General features: G+C 36.7%; 1 protein-coding gene across 2 annotated transcripts; it reads right to left on the reverse strand.

Annotated features, from left to right (window-relative positions):
• Nucleotides 1-308: 308 nt before the first annotated feature.
• HEMK2 (HemK methyltransferase 2, ETF1 glutamine and histone H4 lysine) lies at nt 309-15,917 on the reverse strand. 2 transcript variants are annotated; one of them, XM_025985426.2, is made up of 6 exons: nt 15,737-15,917; nt 13,134-13,220; nt 12,084-12,174; nt 6,362-6,445; nt 2,864-3,005; nt 309-1,821 (listed from the first exon to the last, which is right to left on the reverse strand). In XM_025985426.2, exons 1-6 carry the CDS (start codon nt 15,868-15,870, stop codon nt 1,715-1,717), a joined length of 645 nt encoding a protein of 214 aa, XP_025841211.1. In that variant the 5' UTR covers nt 15,871-15,917; the 3' UTR covers nt 309-1,714. The 2 variants fall into 2 exon arrangements, with proteins under 2 accessions (XP_025841211.1, XP_025841212.1); XM_025985427.2 differs by lacking the exon at nt 6,362-6,445 and having other exon boundaries at nt 15,737-15,898.
• Nucleotides 15,918-16,674: the final 757 nt, after the last annotated feature.

Consider the following 16,674-nt stretch of genomic DNA (forward strand, 5'->3'; position numbering starts at 1 on the left):
CAGGGCCTACCGTGACGGCCTCATTTAACTTTAATTACCTCTTTCAGGCCCATGTCCATATATGCTCACCTTCTGAGGTTCTGGGGGTCAGCACCTCAACATCTGAGTTTTCAGTGGGAAACAACTTAATCCATTACTAGCTCTGCATGTGAAGTTTTGGGGGTCGTTTATGTAAGCATTTCTATGTTTTTCATCTCCTATCTTGATAGAAGCACTTCCCCTCTGCTAATTTTAAAGTGTTTCAAACATTAACTGAAAATATTCAAGACCCCATTCCCCAAAATTATAATTAAAAGCACACAATAAAGTAAGTTTTTTTAACCTTTTTTTTTTTAATTGTAAAATCTCAGATGGCTATTTCTGGGAAAGGGAATATATTTATAGATATTAGATTCATGTAAATACTAATTTTGGCATCTTTACTGCTAAAAGCAGTGTAAGCAAATGGAATGAAAGTTTTTGGGGAGTCAGATCTATGTCAGCACGGCCTTACTGGCTTTACCCTTTAACTACTGTGGTTCTTTGAACAAGATGACCTTTCTGAACATCAAAGGAGGGTAATTCCACTCTTTCTGCATAAGAATGCAATTTAAAACAATAGTTCTAAAATTCAGTGTGCTATCTTGAGGAACACTGGGAAGCACATTTTAAAAGATGCAGTATTTAGGTCTGTTCATCAGAGGATTCCATAGGTCTAAGGTAGGGTTTGGGAATTTATAATATTAAAAAACTTCTCCAGTTGATTCTGAATGTAGCCAAATTAAAAATAAATTCTAGATTCCACTCACTCTGGTCCTATACAGTACTGTTCATTGATTTTGAAAAATATTTTTTAAATGGTATAGAAATTAAGGAAGAAGAGGTTTTTAAACTTAGTGAAAGGTAATCTGATATTTCCTGAAAGACACACGTCAGTGTTAAAAATGTGATTAACCTAAGGGTGGTGAGTTTATTTATACACAACTCACCTTGATTTAAGAAAAAATGTATAGCAGTTTGCAATATATAGGCAAGAAGAAAACAGAAATATATAACAAAGGATAAAAGGTAGGAAAAATCTGACCAATGAGAAACATGGAAGCAGAAGGCATTGTGAGTAACTAAGATAGAATGTAAACAATAAGTAAGTGAAAGTAAATTAAAAAGATTTTTAAATGAAAACCTTCTTAAAATTACACAAGTAATATGTTATTATTGTTCAAATACTACCATAAAAAGAGAAAAAGTCCCTTCGTTCCCTCCTGCCATTTATCTTCTGAAATGTCCCTGTGTTCACATACACACATACTCTTTCTGCTAGGTTTCAAAATTATACATACAGGGTAATACTGTTTTGTAATTTGCTTTTTTTTCACTCAGTGGTACATTACGAATACCTTCAGATCTGACTCATACTTAGTGGCTGAATACATCACTCATGTTCAGGTTTTATATGTAAAGTGGAAATAATATATATTATATATGCATTTATTAGCATTTATGCAACTGTTTCCATAGGTTTGATTACCTGGGTAAAAAGGAATGTTGTACATTTCCCACCTTTTTCTATATAACCTGACAATTTTACTTGTTAACCAAGAAATGACTGCAGTTTCAAAATATGCCAAATACACTTAGCTTCTTTATATATTCATCATATGTACATATATTCAATATAATACCTATTATCAATACATATTCAGCCTAATACACAGCACAGAGCACACACTGTAAATCAGGACTTGGTGAATCTCAGGACTGACAGAATTTCTTGTCCTGCTTGCCTAGAAAGTGCAATAGTCCCTTGTAGACCTCTTGTCGTCATGGTTTTCAAAATTTCTTCTAAAAATTAAAACAAAAGGTAACATCCAATTAAAGTCATCAGGTGAAGAGTGTACACTAAACAGTTTAATAAGATGATAAACACAGGCTATTTACAAATTCTACTTATCAGAGAAAACAATTTATACCAAGTCAATTTCTATTAAAATTGACTTCAGAGGAAAAAAAAAAGGACTTTGGTCAAATTGGAACAACTTCGTATTTTTAAAGTGTTACAGAGAATTCTAATCAGACTGAATGGACTTGCTTTGCAGTGGTGGCTTACTCTGGACTCAACAGAAACATTAATTACACTTGTCATTACAGCAAGTAATTGGTTTAATTGCTTGGCTCCAACCTTGGCCTTCCACACTTCCTTTGGGATGAAAAAAGTCAATGAAAGTAGGGCAGACTGAACAGTGATATTAAACAGTGGAAGTCAATGAAGTAGCTTATTTCTTTCAGGCATGTTGGAAAAAGCAACACCTTCCCTTTTGTAAATAAATAATACTAAAAAGACTGAGTTAAGAAAATGGGAGTTAAAAACAAAACAAAACTTAGTAACCACAATGTGATTTGAGGGGCTGAAGATATAAGGTATAAGATAAAAATCAAACATGTATTAAAAGGGAAGAAAGATTATGGTCGATTTAGTTACAGAGTCATCTGAAAACCAAGTTCTAAAAATCCGTACCATGAACTAGTTTTCACATGAACTAAAGAGTACGTAGCAGAATTGTCAAGGGCATGAAGACGACGATGTGAAGAGAAAATTCATAATATTCAGGGTGACGTGTTAAAAGAAGAAATTACAGAGTTTGTGTTGGAATATTAGTTTATCAATTAGGGGAAAAACTGTCCTTCCCCCTTAAATAGTACTTTCTAAAACCACAAAAAAACATCTTAAACATCTCTCTCTTCTTTCAATATGAATGTTACATCTGTGTGAACTATTGTCAGTGATTATAATATTTCAGGTTACTTCATAAATTACAGTCTTTAACATTATTAATTTTTGATTTCAGCAAAGTAAGTGGTTAAAAAATAAACTGGTCTGGATTACCTGGATTGTTTTCTTTAATGGTAACTAAATAGAATAATCCTCTTGGTGAAAGAAGATCTGGAGCCAGTGGGAAAAATCTGTCCATGACTTCCCGACCATTTCTGCCACCAGCCCAGGCTGCTTCTACTCCGTGACTTCCTACCTGTGACCATTTAAAGGAAAGACTGTTTTGATTCAAGTTACATTTAGAATCACAAAAAGAATCTTTTTGACAAGTAACATTCACCAGACAAGTATATACTTTGTATTTTACTGCCTTCTAGGAGGCAGAAAATTTGAATCTGAGCCCCACCATCTTCAAGCCCTGTGACAATATGTAAGTTTGTGATTTTTGTGAATTAGTTTCCTCCCTTATCTGTAAAATCAGAAAAACAACAGCTTCAACTGTAAAAGTAGAAAAGTGATAACAAATTAATTTTTTCCATTGTTAGGAATAACTGAGGAAATATATATGAAGTTTGAAAATAATTACCTGCACATATCAAGTGCTTAGTAATAGTTGTTACTATTTTTTAACAATTTTATTTGTTTGAGAGAGTGAGATAGAGAGAGAGAGAGAGAGAGAGAGAGAGCAAGCACAAGAGGGAGAGGGTCAGAGGGAGAAGCAGGCCCCTGCACTGAGTAGGCGCCCGATATGGGAGTCAATCTGGGGGGTCTGGGATCATGACCTGAGAGGAAGGCAGAGGCCTAACCTACTGAGCCACTCAGGCTTTCCTGGTTGTTACTATTTATGTGATGTTTATATTGATAGACATAGGTGATTCCTATACTTAATATTGAACAATCAAGAAGAAACTACAAGGGAGATCTTGCATTTTAAGAGATCTATCTGCAGGAAGTTCGTTTCAGCATGTCCCATTGCATTTGGCTCTCTTCTAGATTAAAGAATGAATTATAAAGAACCCATTTAATATATAAAGGCTCACTAAAGCATTAACAACTAATTCTTTTGTAGAAGCAAAAACCCATGAGAGTTCATATGGTATTAAAAATCTTTAGATTCTTATCATTGTACACTGTTTTCAGAACTAAAGCATATTCTGAAGAAATCATTCAACAATTATTTTAATACAGGACACCTGGGTGGCTCAGTGGTTGAGCATCTGCCTTCAGCTCAAGGTGTGATCCCAGGGTCCTGGGATCGAGTCCTGCGTCGGGCTCCCCATGAGTAGCCTGCTTCTCCCTCTGCCTGTGTCTCTGCCTCTCTCTCTCTTTCATGAATAAATAAAATCTTTAAAAAACAAAACTATTTTAACCCTAACAATTATTACTTTCTATATCCTCCAATGGTTTTATCCATATTTTAAACTATTTGGATACAATCATGCCTACTGCTTTATTCATCTGAATACTATATATTTCTCCATTAAAGTGAATTTCTTTATACCGATAACTATATACAAATATAATTTATAATTGTACTTTCCCCTTTTACTGTTTTGCTTGTCTGCTCCTCCTCCATCTTACACACACATACACACACACACACACACACACACACACACACACACCCCTCACACATTTTTTCTTTCTCGTCCATGTTTTACAAAGACAGGATTATATTCTACATTCTTACCCTATATCTTGCTTATCTCACTCAACAATACCTTATGATGAGGTCTTCACATGATCAGGTAAGGTTCTGATTTACTCTTTTAATGGCTTGCCTAAGATTTTATAATGGAAAAGTATCATATCTTATGAAGCTATTGATGAGCATCCAATGCATTCATTTGCTTAATTTTTTTTGTATCTAATTCAAATTATTCCCATATCTATCATAAACTTAATATAATTTTCCACAAAGTAAATTATATAAGGAAATTTATCAGCTCCTGTTTTTTTGTTTGTTTGTTTTTGTCAAGACTTTCCACTAGAGACTTCCCTTTCCTGGGATTCCTAGAATTAACTTCTTTTTCTGGGGCTCATGTCTTCCTCTTCCTTGGTTTACACCATTATTTTGGCTGAGCCCATTCTATGGATGTTTCATCAGGTACAATGGTCTGTGGACAGAGTGCCTGGTGAGAAAAGGCTGTGCCAAGTCTGTCTCTTGTCATTCTCTTCCAGAATGGCCTAGGACTCCTCTGTGCTAGACCCTGTTTATATGCCTCCCCAGGGATGTTTGGCCAGGTTTATCTGCTTGCATTAGAAATGCCCCTAAAGGAAGATCTGGCACCAAGCACATTCATATAGATCACAGGGAGGGTTTCCACGTTCACAGGAAGAAGGTGTGTTTGGTGATCTGTTGCCTGCTTGCTACCTGAGCCTTGCTGTGCCTTCTCTTGGTCCTTCATAGATCATAGGCACAAGCCACAGTATCTAACCTCAGGTTTCTTAATATACTAGTAAGTACAGTCACAAATTTTTATATGCACAAACTCATTATTTTTTTAAAATACTGTATCTCCAGGATCTAACTCTAAGTCTCTTATCTTTGTGCCTTCATGATTTCCTTATCTTCATGCTCTGTGCACTGAAATCTTTCATCTGGTTACCAGAACACCAATTCAGGTCTTGATATAGACCAGATTCTCTTTAAATTCATTTCCTAATGTTTTATTTTGTATAAAACATGATTTACTGATCTGCATCTCCTCTGTTACATATATAGGTTTGTATTATTTGTCATCATAAACAAACATGCAATAAACAGAATTTTGTGAATGTCAACTTTTAATTCTATTGTTGAATGTTTTCTTAAATTATATTTAAAGGACTGAGATTATTGGACTGAAACATTTTTATCACTCTTGATATTTACTCACATAGTCCTTTCCCAAAGAGTTGCATGAAGTTGCATTGCCCTCAGCCTCTGTTCACCTTATAACACTGACTCTCCTTCTCATATGAGTTCCTGTGTCAGAGGAACAACAGGTTCTTTCTTAGTTTCTTAGCCGCCCTTAGTAGTAATAGTAGAGGGAAAATATAATGTGTATTCACCTTGCCAGAAAATGATTCATCAATGAATAAAACAGGATCATGAATAACTCAAGGAAAGCAAATCTTACTTTGTTTGCCTTGACCATTCTCTCTTTAGACTGGGAAGTGGTTGATATGATTTACCTCCTCATTATTGAGATTTTCCAAATCATATATTTCAAGATGATTTCTTTTCCCTACCTGAAATACGAATCACCCCCCACCTGTGAAAGGAGGAAATCTGAGACTTTCAGAAAGAATTCCTATAATGAATTTAAGGATGATTAAAATATTGTTTTGCAAATTTGCCATTCATGATAAAGGATACACACACATATATTTAAACACACAGCTTGATTTTGATGGGAATTTTAAGGATGAATATGGGTCACTGTATTGCCATTAGTTTCAGATTTTTTTCCTAGGTCTACCAACATACTTAATTACTGACAATTATGAGTAAAATGAGAGCAGTCTGTGTTAATCAGCAGCTCACTAATGTCAAATAATGAAGTTCATTTGATTTTTTAAAGAAAATAAATGAAAATATTAATAATTAAATTCTGTTACATGTCTTACCTCTTCTGGTGGAGTCACTACATAGGGGGGATTAAACACTAGAAGATCAACTTTTTCCTTCAATCTTGGTAGCAAGCCATTGACCTAAATGTTCAAAAGTCAGAATTTTAAGCTGGACTCAGAATTAAAATAGATAAATAAATAAATATTTAAAAATATTCTCCACTCATGTTTTTAGGGAAAAATGTGTTAGAGGGCTAAAATTGTAGACAGAGAGATAAATATTTTTACATTTTCATTCAGATAGATTATATGCATTCACCTAAAAACAGGAAATTAAACTATTTATCAGAATGAACATACAATGTTCAAGAAAGCCTCTGTTTCAAAAGCTCATATGTATACACTCTCGGTTCACTTACAGAAGATTAAGTAATAAGGAAGCAAGTTCTATGTTCTACACAGATATACACATGCTTTAAAGCTATTGCTCTGACTTAAACTTTCTATAACTTAAACTTTACTTTCCATAACCAAGAGAAATGTTTTATGAGATGACAAAGAACATCAGAAGATACATATGTAAAAAAATATATACACATATGCATGCATATATATATTTGCTTTCACTTTAATTATTCATAAATGTATTGGCTGGAACAATTAGATATCAAAGAAAGGACTGAAAAAAGTGGAAGAGAGAGTGAAAAATCTCAGTTGTTTGGCATTTTGTAAATCTTTAAACAATTGAGTGCAATTTTCTGTGGAACCACAACAAAAATGTCATTTTAAACAAAGTGCATTTAGGGCAAAATGCCATTTCAAGTACTCCTTTGATTCCTCTGATGATTGAACTAAATAAGTATGCAAAACATCACGTCTGGTCATGTCACCCTGCACCTCCACAGTAAAAACACCGTATCTGGATGGGTTCTCACGCTGACATTTCCTTCAATTACCACTTTATATAGACTCTTATCCATGAATTCTGAGGCTTTTCTTTCTTTCTTTCTTTCTTTCTTTCTTTCTTTCTTTCTTTCTCTTTCTTCTTTCTTTCTTCCTTTTTTCTTTCTTTTCTTTCTTCTTTCTTTCTTTCTTTCTTTCTTTCTTTCTTTCTTTCTTTCTTTCTTTCTTTCTTTCTTTCTTTCTTTCTTCTTTTCTCTCTCTCTCTCTCTCTCTCTCTCTCTTTAAAGATATATTTATTTGAGAGAATGCATGTGCACACATGCAGGACCAGGGAAGGCAGAGGGAGAGGAAACAGACTCCCTGCCGAGTGTGGCACCTGACATGGGGCTCCATCCAGAAGCCTTGAGGTCATTACCTGAGTCGAAATAAAAAGTCCACGCTTAACTTACTGAGCCACTCAGGTGCCCTCTTGAGGCTGTTTCTTGAGATGAAATAGCTGAAGTACTTCAAGGCAGTGTCCAAAGTGTTAGCTATTTTATTAACATTCTTATAATTCTCCCATATATGCACAGGTACATATCGTTATTTACTAAATATTTTTCTTTAAATGGATTCTTTTTTTTTGTTGTTAAATTTGCTCTAAAGGGAAATCAGTATTACTTTCTGGAAGTAGAAATGACAAGGATAAATTGGATATAAATAAAAAAATGTTATGGTTATAGTTATTGTTGCCAGTCTGGGAGTGACCCCAGGCCATCTGTCTCTTTGTTAAAGAGACATTTGCAAGTGTTGGAGAGGTGTTAAAACTAGAAGACCTACTCCTAGATGTGATCACAATGGCTGAAGGAGAATTAGAGAGTTAACGGCTTTTACACTAAGTGATTCATAGTTGTTTAATACTCAGTCATACCATCTCAGTACTGGGCACATCACTGGATTGTTTACATACAGCATGAAACACTACCTTACAACTTCCATTTTATCCAGATTTCTAAAAGCAACTCTGTTTGTCATCTTATTAATAAACCTGTTAACTATGTAATTCAAAGAGAACACATGAATAGTACCTCTGAGGAAATGTTATATTAGTAACTTTTCTTTCTCTATTCATTTGAAAAGAGAAAAGTAACATTTTTGAGGGAAGTGTAATACAGGTGTACATTTGTCTGCAAGTGGGAAGATGGCTAGTTAATCTGCCGTTCCTTTCAGTAGTGACACTGGAGAGTGAGGAGATACATTTGAAAAAACCAAAAGCTTTATTTTCAAGTCCATAAAGAAATTAAGTTTCTCACATTGTAAGTAGTCCAGAAGGTAATTTCTCAGGAATGTTGAGTAAGGAAACTAGAAAAGAATTTGCTTTGTAATTGTTTATAAACTAGAAAAGAATCTGCTTTGTAATTGTTTATAATGGCCCTAGGTTCTACATATTAAAATGTTTGGAGTACTGGATTTTAAATGTAGGGAAAAAATGATACTAAAAGACAATCATCATATGGTTTCACTCATATGTGAAATATAAGAAATAGTGATGGAGACTATAAGGGAAAGGAGAGAAACTGAATGGGGAAAAATCAGAGAGGAAGACAAACCATGAGAGACTCCTAACTCTGGGAAACAAAGGGTTGCAGAAGGGGAGGTGGGTGGGGGGATGGGGTGAATGGGTGATGGGTACTAGGAGGGCACATGATGAGATGAACATTGGGTGTTATACTATATGTTGGCAAATTGATTTTAAATTAAAAAAATGAGTAATAAAAAAACATGGAAAATGATGTAGTTTATTTTTTTATTTTTATTTTTTTTAATGATGTAGTTTAAAAAGAAAATGGATTTAAATAAGAAAGTCACTGTAGGGCAGCCCCGGTGGCCCAGTGGTTTAGTGCCGCCTTCAGCCCAGGGCATGATCCTGGAGACCCGGGATCGAGTCCCATGTCGGGTTCCCTGCATGGAGCCTGCTTCTCCCTCTGCCTGTGTCTCTGCCTCTCTCTCTCTCTCTCTGCACCTCTAATGAATAAATAAAATAAAATCTTAAAAAAAAAAAAAGTCACCATAGACTGGATATAAAATCTAATCACAGGCACCCTCATCCATCCATATTCAACTTGTGGGTGGTCTCAGAGCATTAGAACAGATCCAAGAATTGAGAAGTAAGCAAAAAAGGCCTCTGACAAGAAGTTTTAAATCCATACAGCAAAATGTACTTTATTCATATGAGAGGCACTTATCAGAGTCCCTGAGCTCTTAGTTTAAATAGAAGTCTAACTAAGGGACACCTGGGTGGCTCAGCAGTTGAGAGTCTGCCTTAGGTTCAGGGCATGATCCTGGAGACCCGGGATCGAGTCCACATTGGGCTCCCTGCATGGAGCGTGCTTCTCCATCTGCCTGTGTCTCTGTCTCTCTCTCTCTCTCTTTGTGTCTCATGAATAAATAAATAGAATCTTAATATTAAAAAAAAAAAAAAGTCTAACTGAATCACTTGTTTGGTATTCTAGCACAGAGTACGTGAAAAGAGAGAGAGAAAATGCCATGAACAGGTAACAATAAAATAAGACAACAGAAAACAAGCAAATAGGTAGACAAAGACAGGAAATAAAAACTCAAAATTACTGTAGGCTCTAGCTACTCAGTGTAAAGGCAAAAATCTCTGACTCAGCCTCCTTATCACAGCTAGCACAGAATAGTAACTAATGTTCATATTAATGACCCTTCATCAATCAAAGGTAGTTATGTTTAGTTCGTTTTAGGAATGTAAGGAAAGGCATATAACATATTTGAAAAAGCCCTTTTTTCCTAAAACTAAGAAACAAAATACAGAGTACTACTTTGTACACAGGTAAGCTTAGTTATCCAAAACACTGATTTTGTATCATTGCTGTGATCATCTATACCCAGTGTTCTGGATATAAAGAAACGTAGAGTTTTGCAAGTAGATCATAATGCCTACGCCAATGTCTACTTCTTCTTGCTTTCTCTGCCATGTGGCAGCACTCAGGGTCATGAATCACTGACAGAGTGATTCTGGCATGGACTGCCATGAGCCATGCCCTGAAACAGCTGTGAGACCTCTAGATTTAAATTCCCAAGATCTGGGCTTAAATTCTGTATCATTCTATTAGTTATATGACTTTAAAAAGTGAACCTCCACTCAGTTCCTACCTCTGTTAAAGAAAAAAAATTCTGAATTTTCTGTATCTCTAAAGTATTATTATATCAAAAATATAAATGTAACACTAATCATGGACACATTAAAGAAACAAGTTAAAATTTTATTTTATTTTATTTATTTATTTTAAACAAGTTAATATTTTAAAGGGCAAAACCACCACAGTGATCCCATGCAAATCACTTGAGTACCTTTCTTGATAATCTAGTTTTTCATACCAGTAGTTAAGTTCTTAATAGGTAAGAATTTCTTACCTATTTGGCTTAATTCCTTCTAAGCTGAAAAGTCACTTGTGAGTTTAAAACAGAAAAGTGGGCACCTGGGTGTCTTAGTTGGTTAGGCATCTACCTTCGGCTCAGGGTCCTGGGATTGAGCCCTGCACTGGGCTCCTGATTAGCAGGGAGCCTGCTTCTCCCTCTGCCTCTTCCCCAGCTATGCATTCTCTCTCTAATAAATATAAATCTTTTAAAAAAATTATAAAAAAGCAGAAAATCTAAATACTCTTACCATTGTAACAATAATACAGGTCAAGAAGCACGGAAAGCATTTTTATTTCTTATCCCGATCTGGTACATGCTGTTAGGATTTTTTGCTTACAAAAAAGCACTTATAACAACAACAAAAATCCAAAAATATCCAAGTCTCACTAATTAAAACATTAAAGGAGAACTGTAATTGGAAAATATATAATGTGTAACTTAAAATAAAATGATGGTTCTGTAATTGTCATGTATTGTTTTTACCTGCCCAGGCCTCATTCCACTCTTTCTTCTGATTTTATCTCCTTGATCTCTATTGGTTAAGCTCTAGTTCCTCTCATTCTCAGTCCATGTGACTTGGATAGGGCTTATCCTAATGCAGCTGCCAGGGTGAGACTATGACTCAGGCCTAAACCAGTCATCTCCATATTTTAAACCCCTCTGGCCACAGTAGAAGGTTGAGAGATGACATATGACCCAAGATGATCCAAGCAATACTCATTTTGGGGCATGTTAGACTAACTGAATATAAAGAGTTTCTTTCCCTGGAGGGATAAGAGAGGCTATTTGTTGAGAAATAAGATATAGAGACGCAAGTACCTTCTCACCATGAAGGGAAAGATTTCTATCCAGAAACAGAGCCAATAAAGAGAGAAGTTCAAAACTAAGAAAAAGATGCCTATCATATCATTTGAATTCCTGGAACCAGCTGTGCCTGAAGCCACACACTGGCTTTATTTAAGCCAGTTTTAACTGGATTGTCTATCACTACTACTACTACTTCTTCTTCTTTTTAAGATTTTATTTATTTATTCATGAGAGACATAAAGAGAGAGAGAGAGAGAGAGAGAGAGAGAGGGGCAGAGAGACACAGAAAGAAGGAGAAGCAGGCTCCATGCAGGAAGCCTGATGTGGGACCCGATCCTGGGACCCCAGGATCACGACCTGACCCAAAGGCAGTCATTCAACCACTCAGCCACCCAGGTACTCCAGATTCTTTGTCACTTCTGACCAAAAGATGACTGATCCTTCTAAGACAGTACAAATTTCCTTTGAATTTTGGACAAGATGAACTACATCAGTCAAGAATTCACTTTGTAAACTATGGGGTATACTATTTAGTGGATTAAAAGTTAATTAATTAATCACTCAAGTTTCTTTGACCTAAATCATCTTAACCTTAATATATTTTAAAAGGAAATTAACTATTATTGGACAAGGATCAACAGCTCACCAAGTCTGTAATAACTGGCTGAATGCTGACATTGTTACAGTGTGCTGTCTCCAGAGTACAAGCTGCTGCCTCAGGGTTGATATCAGTGCACCTATAAACAGAAAATAAAGAAAACTGTATCTTCTGACCAGGAGGCAAATAAATCTATTACTGAAAATTAAAGACTGTTCCACTGCTTTTACATAAAGCAGATCTAAAAATAATTAAAATGCTTTAATAATGAAGGAAAAAAATAAAGATTTGTTATATTAATGAAAAAGTTTGTTATATTGATATAATGTGCAAGCATAGAAAAATACACATACATGCATACACATCTGAAGGAATTTATTAAACTGGGAATCCAATGAATACTACGCCACTACAAAAATGAAATTTAAAAGGAATTTCTGAGAAAAATACTCTTGATACAATATTAAATGAAAAACAGGAAATGGGACAAAAAGAAGGAAACACACCTGGACCATGTGTGATAAAATTTAGAAGTGATTCTTGTTTCCTCCTTTATACTTTTTAAAAAAGATTTTATTTATTTGAGAGAGAGAGAGAGAGAGAAAGAACAAGCACAATCAGGGGGAAGGGTAGAGGGAGGGGGAGAAGCAGGCTCCCTACAGAGAAGGAAGCCGGAGTGGCTCAGTGGCTCAATCCCAGGACCTCGAGATCATGACCTGAGCTGAAGGCAGATGCTTAACTGACTGAGCCACCCAGGCGCCCCTTCTTATAGGTTCCATATTCTCAAATTCTCTTTAAAAATTTAAGTAGTTTTCGATTTTTTCTGGTAATCAGACTATTTATATAAAATATTGCAAATTTAGAGATGACCTAAAATTACTGTGTGCTTCTATAATTATGTAGTACAATGGAACAGTTGCAAACATGCAGTTTTAATTTTTAGGGAAGAATAATTTACAATCTGAGTCCTTACTACACTTAGGTAGACCCATTCAGATATATACTATTTATTTACAAAAATAATTTCATTCAAGTGGTCATACCCCTAGTGAATTTTTTAGTGGAAAATGTAGATGAATTTGATATACTTACACTTACATGTACAGAGCTTGAGGACCTATCATAGAGGCTAGGAACGCAGATACCACTCCAGACCCTGACCCTACTTCAAGGCATATTTCCACTCTAAAAAAAGCAAAATAAAATAAATATGAATATAGTAGGATAAAAATATACATCACATAAAATGACTCCCATCCTACTTTTAACATATATTTCTCCAGCATTATCACTCATCCACAAATATATGGAAATATAAAATTTATAAACACACTAGTTTCTGAAAAGCACTCTGTGCTCATTTAATACTGTTTAGCTCAAAATTGTTTGGGGTGTGTAATTTAAGTACATAAAATAGATGGCTTTCAATTAATTTCTACAAAACATTACATAAAAATTATGGAATATAAAAAAAAACTATGCAATAACATTCAGATTAAAAATACTAATATGAAAGACTTCAACCCTTCCCACAAGGAGCTCCTAGTTCAGTATTTCCCAAAATGATACGGTTAGTATCATTACAATATTTACTTATGAGAGACGTTTTCTCTCATTTAAAACTATAATATATATATATAAAATAAATAAATAAAACTATAAAACATTCCAAACCATTAGCATATCTTAGCGGGGGGGGGGGGGGGGGGGGGGGGGAAGAAGGTCCCCTCTCTACTAACAGATTTAGAGCAGCAAAGAAATTCCCTATTTGTACAGCTGTACACTGAACTGGGAAGAGTATCTGACCTTAGAATATTAGTAATAACCTTAAAATGCTTCTAAATAAATTCATTATTCTGCATTTTACCCTTCAATTAAATTTATTTCCCTGCCTATAATCTTACATATACACCAAAGCACCAATGATCTCCATCACAGAAATGGGTCTGATGGGATTGAGGAGGTCTCTCTGGCAACGAACTCCTTGAACAACTATCCAACAAGAAACTCTTAAGCTTCTAACTTTTGGAGGCAGTCCACATTATCCGACAAAACTTTATTATTCTGTGGGAAGGTCTGTTGAATCTTACTAGGCGGCTTTTATTTGAAAACAACCATCATGCTTTCATAAACAGTGAGAATTCCAAGACCAGAAATAACCCAACTTTATAACAAAATCAGTTCCTTTTACAGCACACTTTGCAACGCAATTTGCGCTTGTAAATCTTTCTGGGGTATCTCGAGTCTATGAGACGAGTTCTACAAATCAGCACTGTACCGTTCTACATTCCAGTAAATCCCAAAGTGCCATCGTTTACAATGAAGAGCTACTTTAGTAAGAGTTGGAACATTTTATACATGGAAAAATCTGACCAGGTTGAAGACAGATAAACACAATATAGATCTATGAAGCCGGACAGCTGTTTCCTCTTGAGACCACCAATTTCAAGTCTTGATCTTTAAATGATCATTTAAAAAATTACCATGTAGGTATTCATTCCTCTAATGTAGTAACATTCACATTTAAACATGTAAAATTTATGGGGCCCTTCAACAAGTCAATTTTAATATTTATAGAGCGCTAGGGAAAATTCCATAGGCTGCTAGCTATGTAGCTATTTTAAATTTTTTTACAGTTCGATGAAAAATTAAGTTCTGCAGTCGTACTAACCACACGTCGAGGGATCTGCAGCCCACGTGGCTAACCGGCTGTTGCAAAAGGGCAGTGTCAGCCGTTCAGTGGGTTTAAAAATAGATTTTTCAAGGGTATTTCTCTAGTTGGGTGGCGCAGCGGTTTAGCCCCTGCCTTTGGCCCAGGGCGTGATCCTGGAGACCCAGGATCGAATCCCACGTCAGGCTCCCGGTGCATGGAGCCTGCTTCTCCCTCTGCCTATGTCTCTGCCTCTCCCTCTCTCTCTGTGACTATCATAAATTTAAAAAAAAAATAAATAAATAAAAATAAATTTTTTTTTTTCCACCTGGGGCAGCCGGGGTGGCTCAATGATTTAGCGCCGCCTTCAGCCCAGGGCGTGACCCTGGAGACCCGGGATCGAGTCCCGCATCCGGCTCCCTGCATGGAGCCTGCGTCTCCCTCTGCCTGTGTCTCTCTCTCTCATGAATAAATAAATAACATCTTAAAAAAAAAAAAAAGTCTTTGGAAAATATTAAGGTATTTATAGCTAATTATGGAGATTTAAAAAAAAAATACGTCTCCAGCCGGGTCCCCCGCACCTCATTGGTGTGCCCTTCCGCTACTAGACGGTGCTTCTGTGTACGGAGTCAATGCAACGCAGCTTTTAATATTTACTAAAAAAAAAAAAAAATTTAATACTAATAACCAATGTTTCCGGAAAATCTGGTTTGTGAGCGTGTCACGATATCGCTGCTCTCGGGGGCTTGTGTTCTGCAGACTAAGGGCTGCCAGGAGAAGACCCCTGCCGGCGTGGTCGGGAGCTCTGCAGCTCCGGAGACCCAAACAACACCTTTGCAAGAGCAGCTCGACCCCGGGCCCGCTCAGAACAGGCATCTACAGGGAAACCGGCCGTCTGGGCGCTCCCGGGTCAACGTTCGCCAAGTACGCGGGCTCCGCCTCCTCTCGGGGCAGCGGCGGGCAGCGTCCGTCCTGCCTTGGCCTCCTTCGCCGCCGCCTCCGCAGAACGCCGGAGCCCTCTCCCGGGGGGGGACCCTCGCCCTGCTCGCACCCCGTAAGCTCGGCCGCCGCTGCCTCAAGCGCGTCCAGCAGCAGGAACGTATCCTCCGCGGGCTCGTACACATCGCTGAAGGGGCCTCGGCCCACGTGCCCGTGCAGCGGCGTGGGGAAGCTCGGGGCCGCCATCTTCCCTTCGTCCTACGCGCCTGCGCCCAAATTGCGCGTGCGCAGGTGCGGCAGGGGGCGGGGCGGGGCCGGGGGCGGGGCGGGGCCGGGGGCGGGGCCGGGGCCAGAGGCGGGGAGGAGAACCCGGGCTTGTTATTTCTAACAGTTTATCAGTCAATGCTCTTGGAATTTCTAAGTAAACAGTTATGTAATCTGCAACTGCTGACATTTGCTTTCTTATTCGAATACTTAGATTTATTTCATTTTCTAGGTTGGTCCTTGATGCAGGGCATCCTCGATTGTTTTTGACTAAAGGGAGTGTTTTCTTCTATTCCTTGTTTGCAAAGAATTGAAAAAATACGTAATGCTTGCTAAATTCTACTTTTTTTTTTTTTTTACATCAACTGAACTTTGAAAAGCTTTGAGATTCAAATTTAAGATTTTTTTTTTTTTTACTCATTTAATTTTTTTCCTGTAGTATATTATAAAAATGAACCTTCCTGGTGTTAAATCATGAATGCACCCTTTTTATAAACCTCACTCAAGCAAGATGATTTTTTCTTTTAATACCCTGCTGAATTTGGAATGCTGATAATCTAGCTCTGTTTTGATTATGCTGTCCTCACAGGATGAGTTAGGACATTGTTTCTGGAACATTTGGTAGAACTCACCCATAAAATTGGCTGGATATAATACTTTTTCTTTTTCATGGATGGCTCTGGGCTGTTTTGGGTCACCTTCTATAGGTTATTCGACTATTCAGGCATTTGCATTCTTTTTTTTGAAATTTCCCAATGAAACATTTTTAAAAATTTGAGTAATAAA

The sequence above is a fragment of the Vulpes vulpes genome, chromosome 15, assembly GCF_048418805.1.
Source record: "Vulpes vulpes isolate BD-2025 chromosome 15, VulVul3, whole genome shotgun sequence".
Classification (NCBI taxonomy): domain Eukaryota; kingdom Metazoa; phylum Chordata; class Mammalia; order Carnivora; family Canidae; genus Vulpes; species Vulpes vulpes.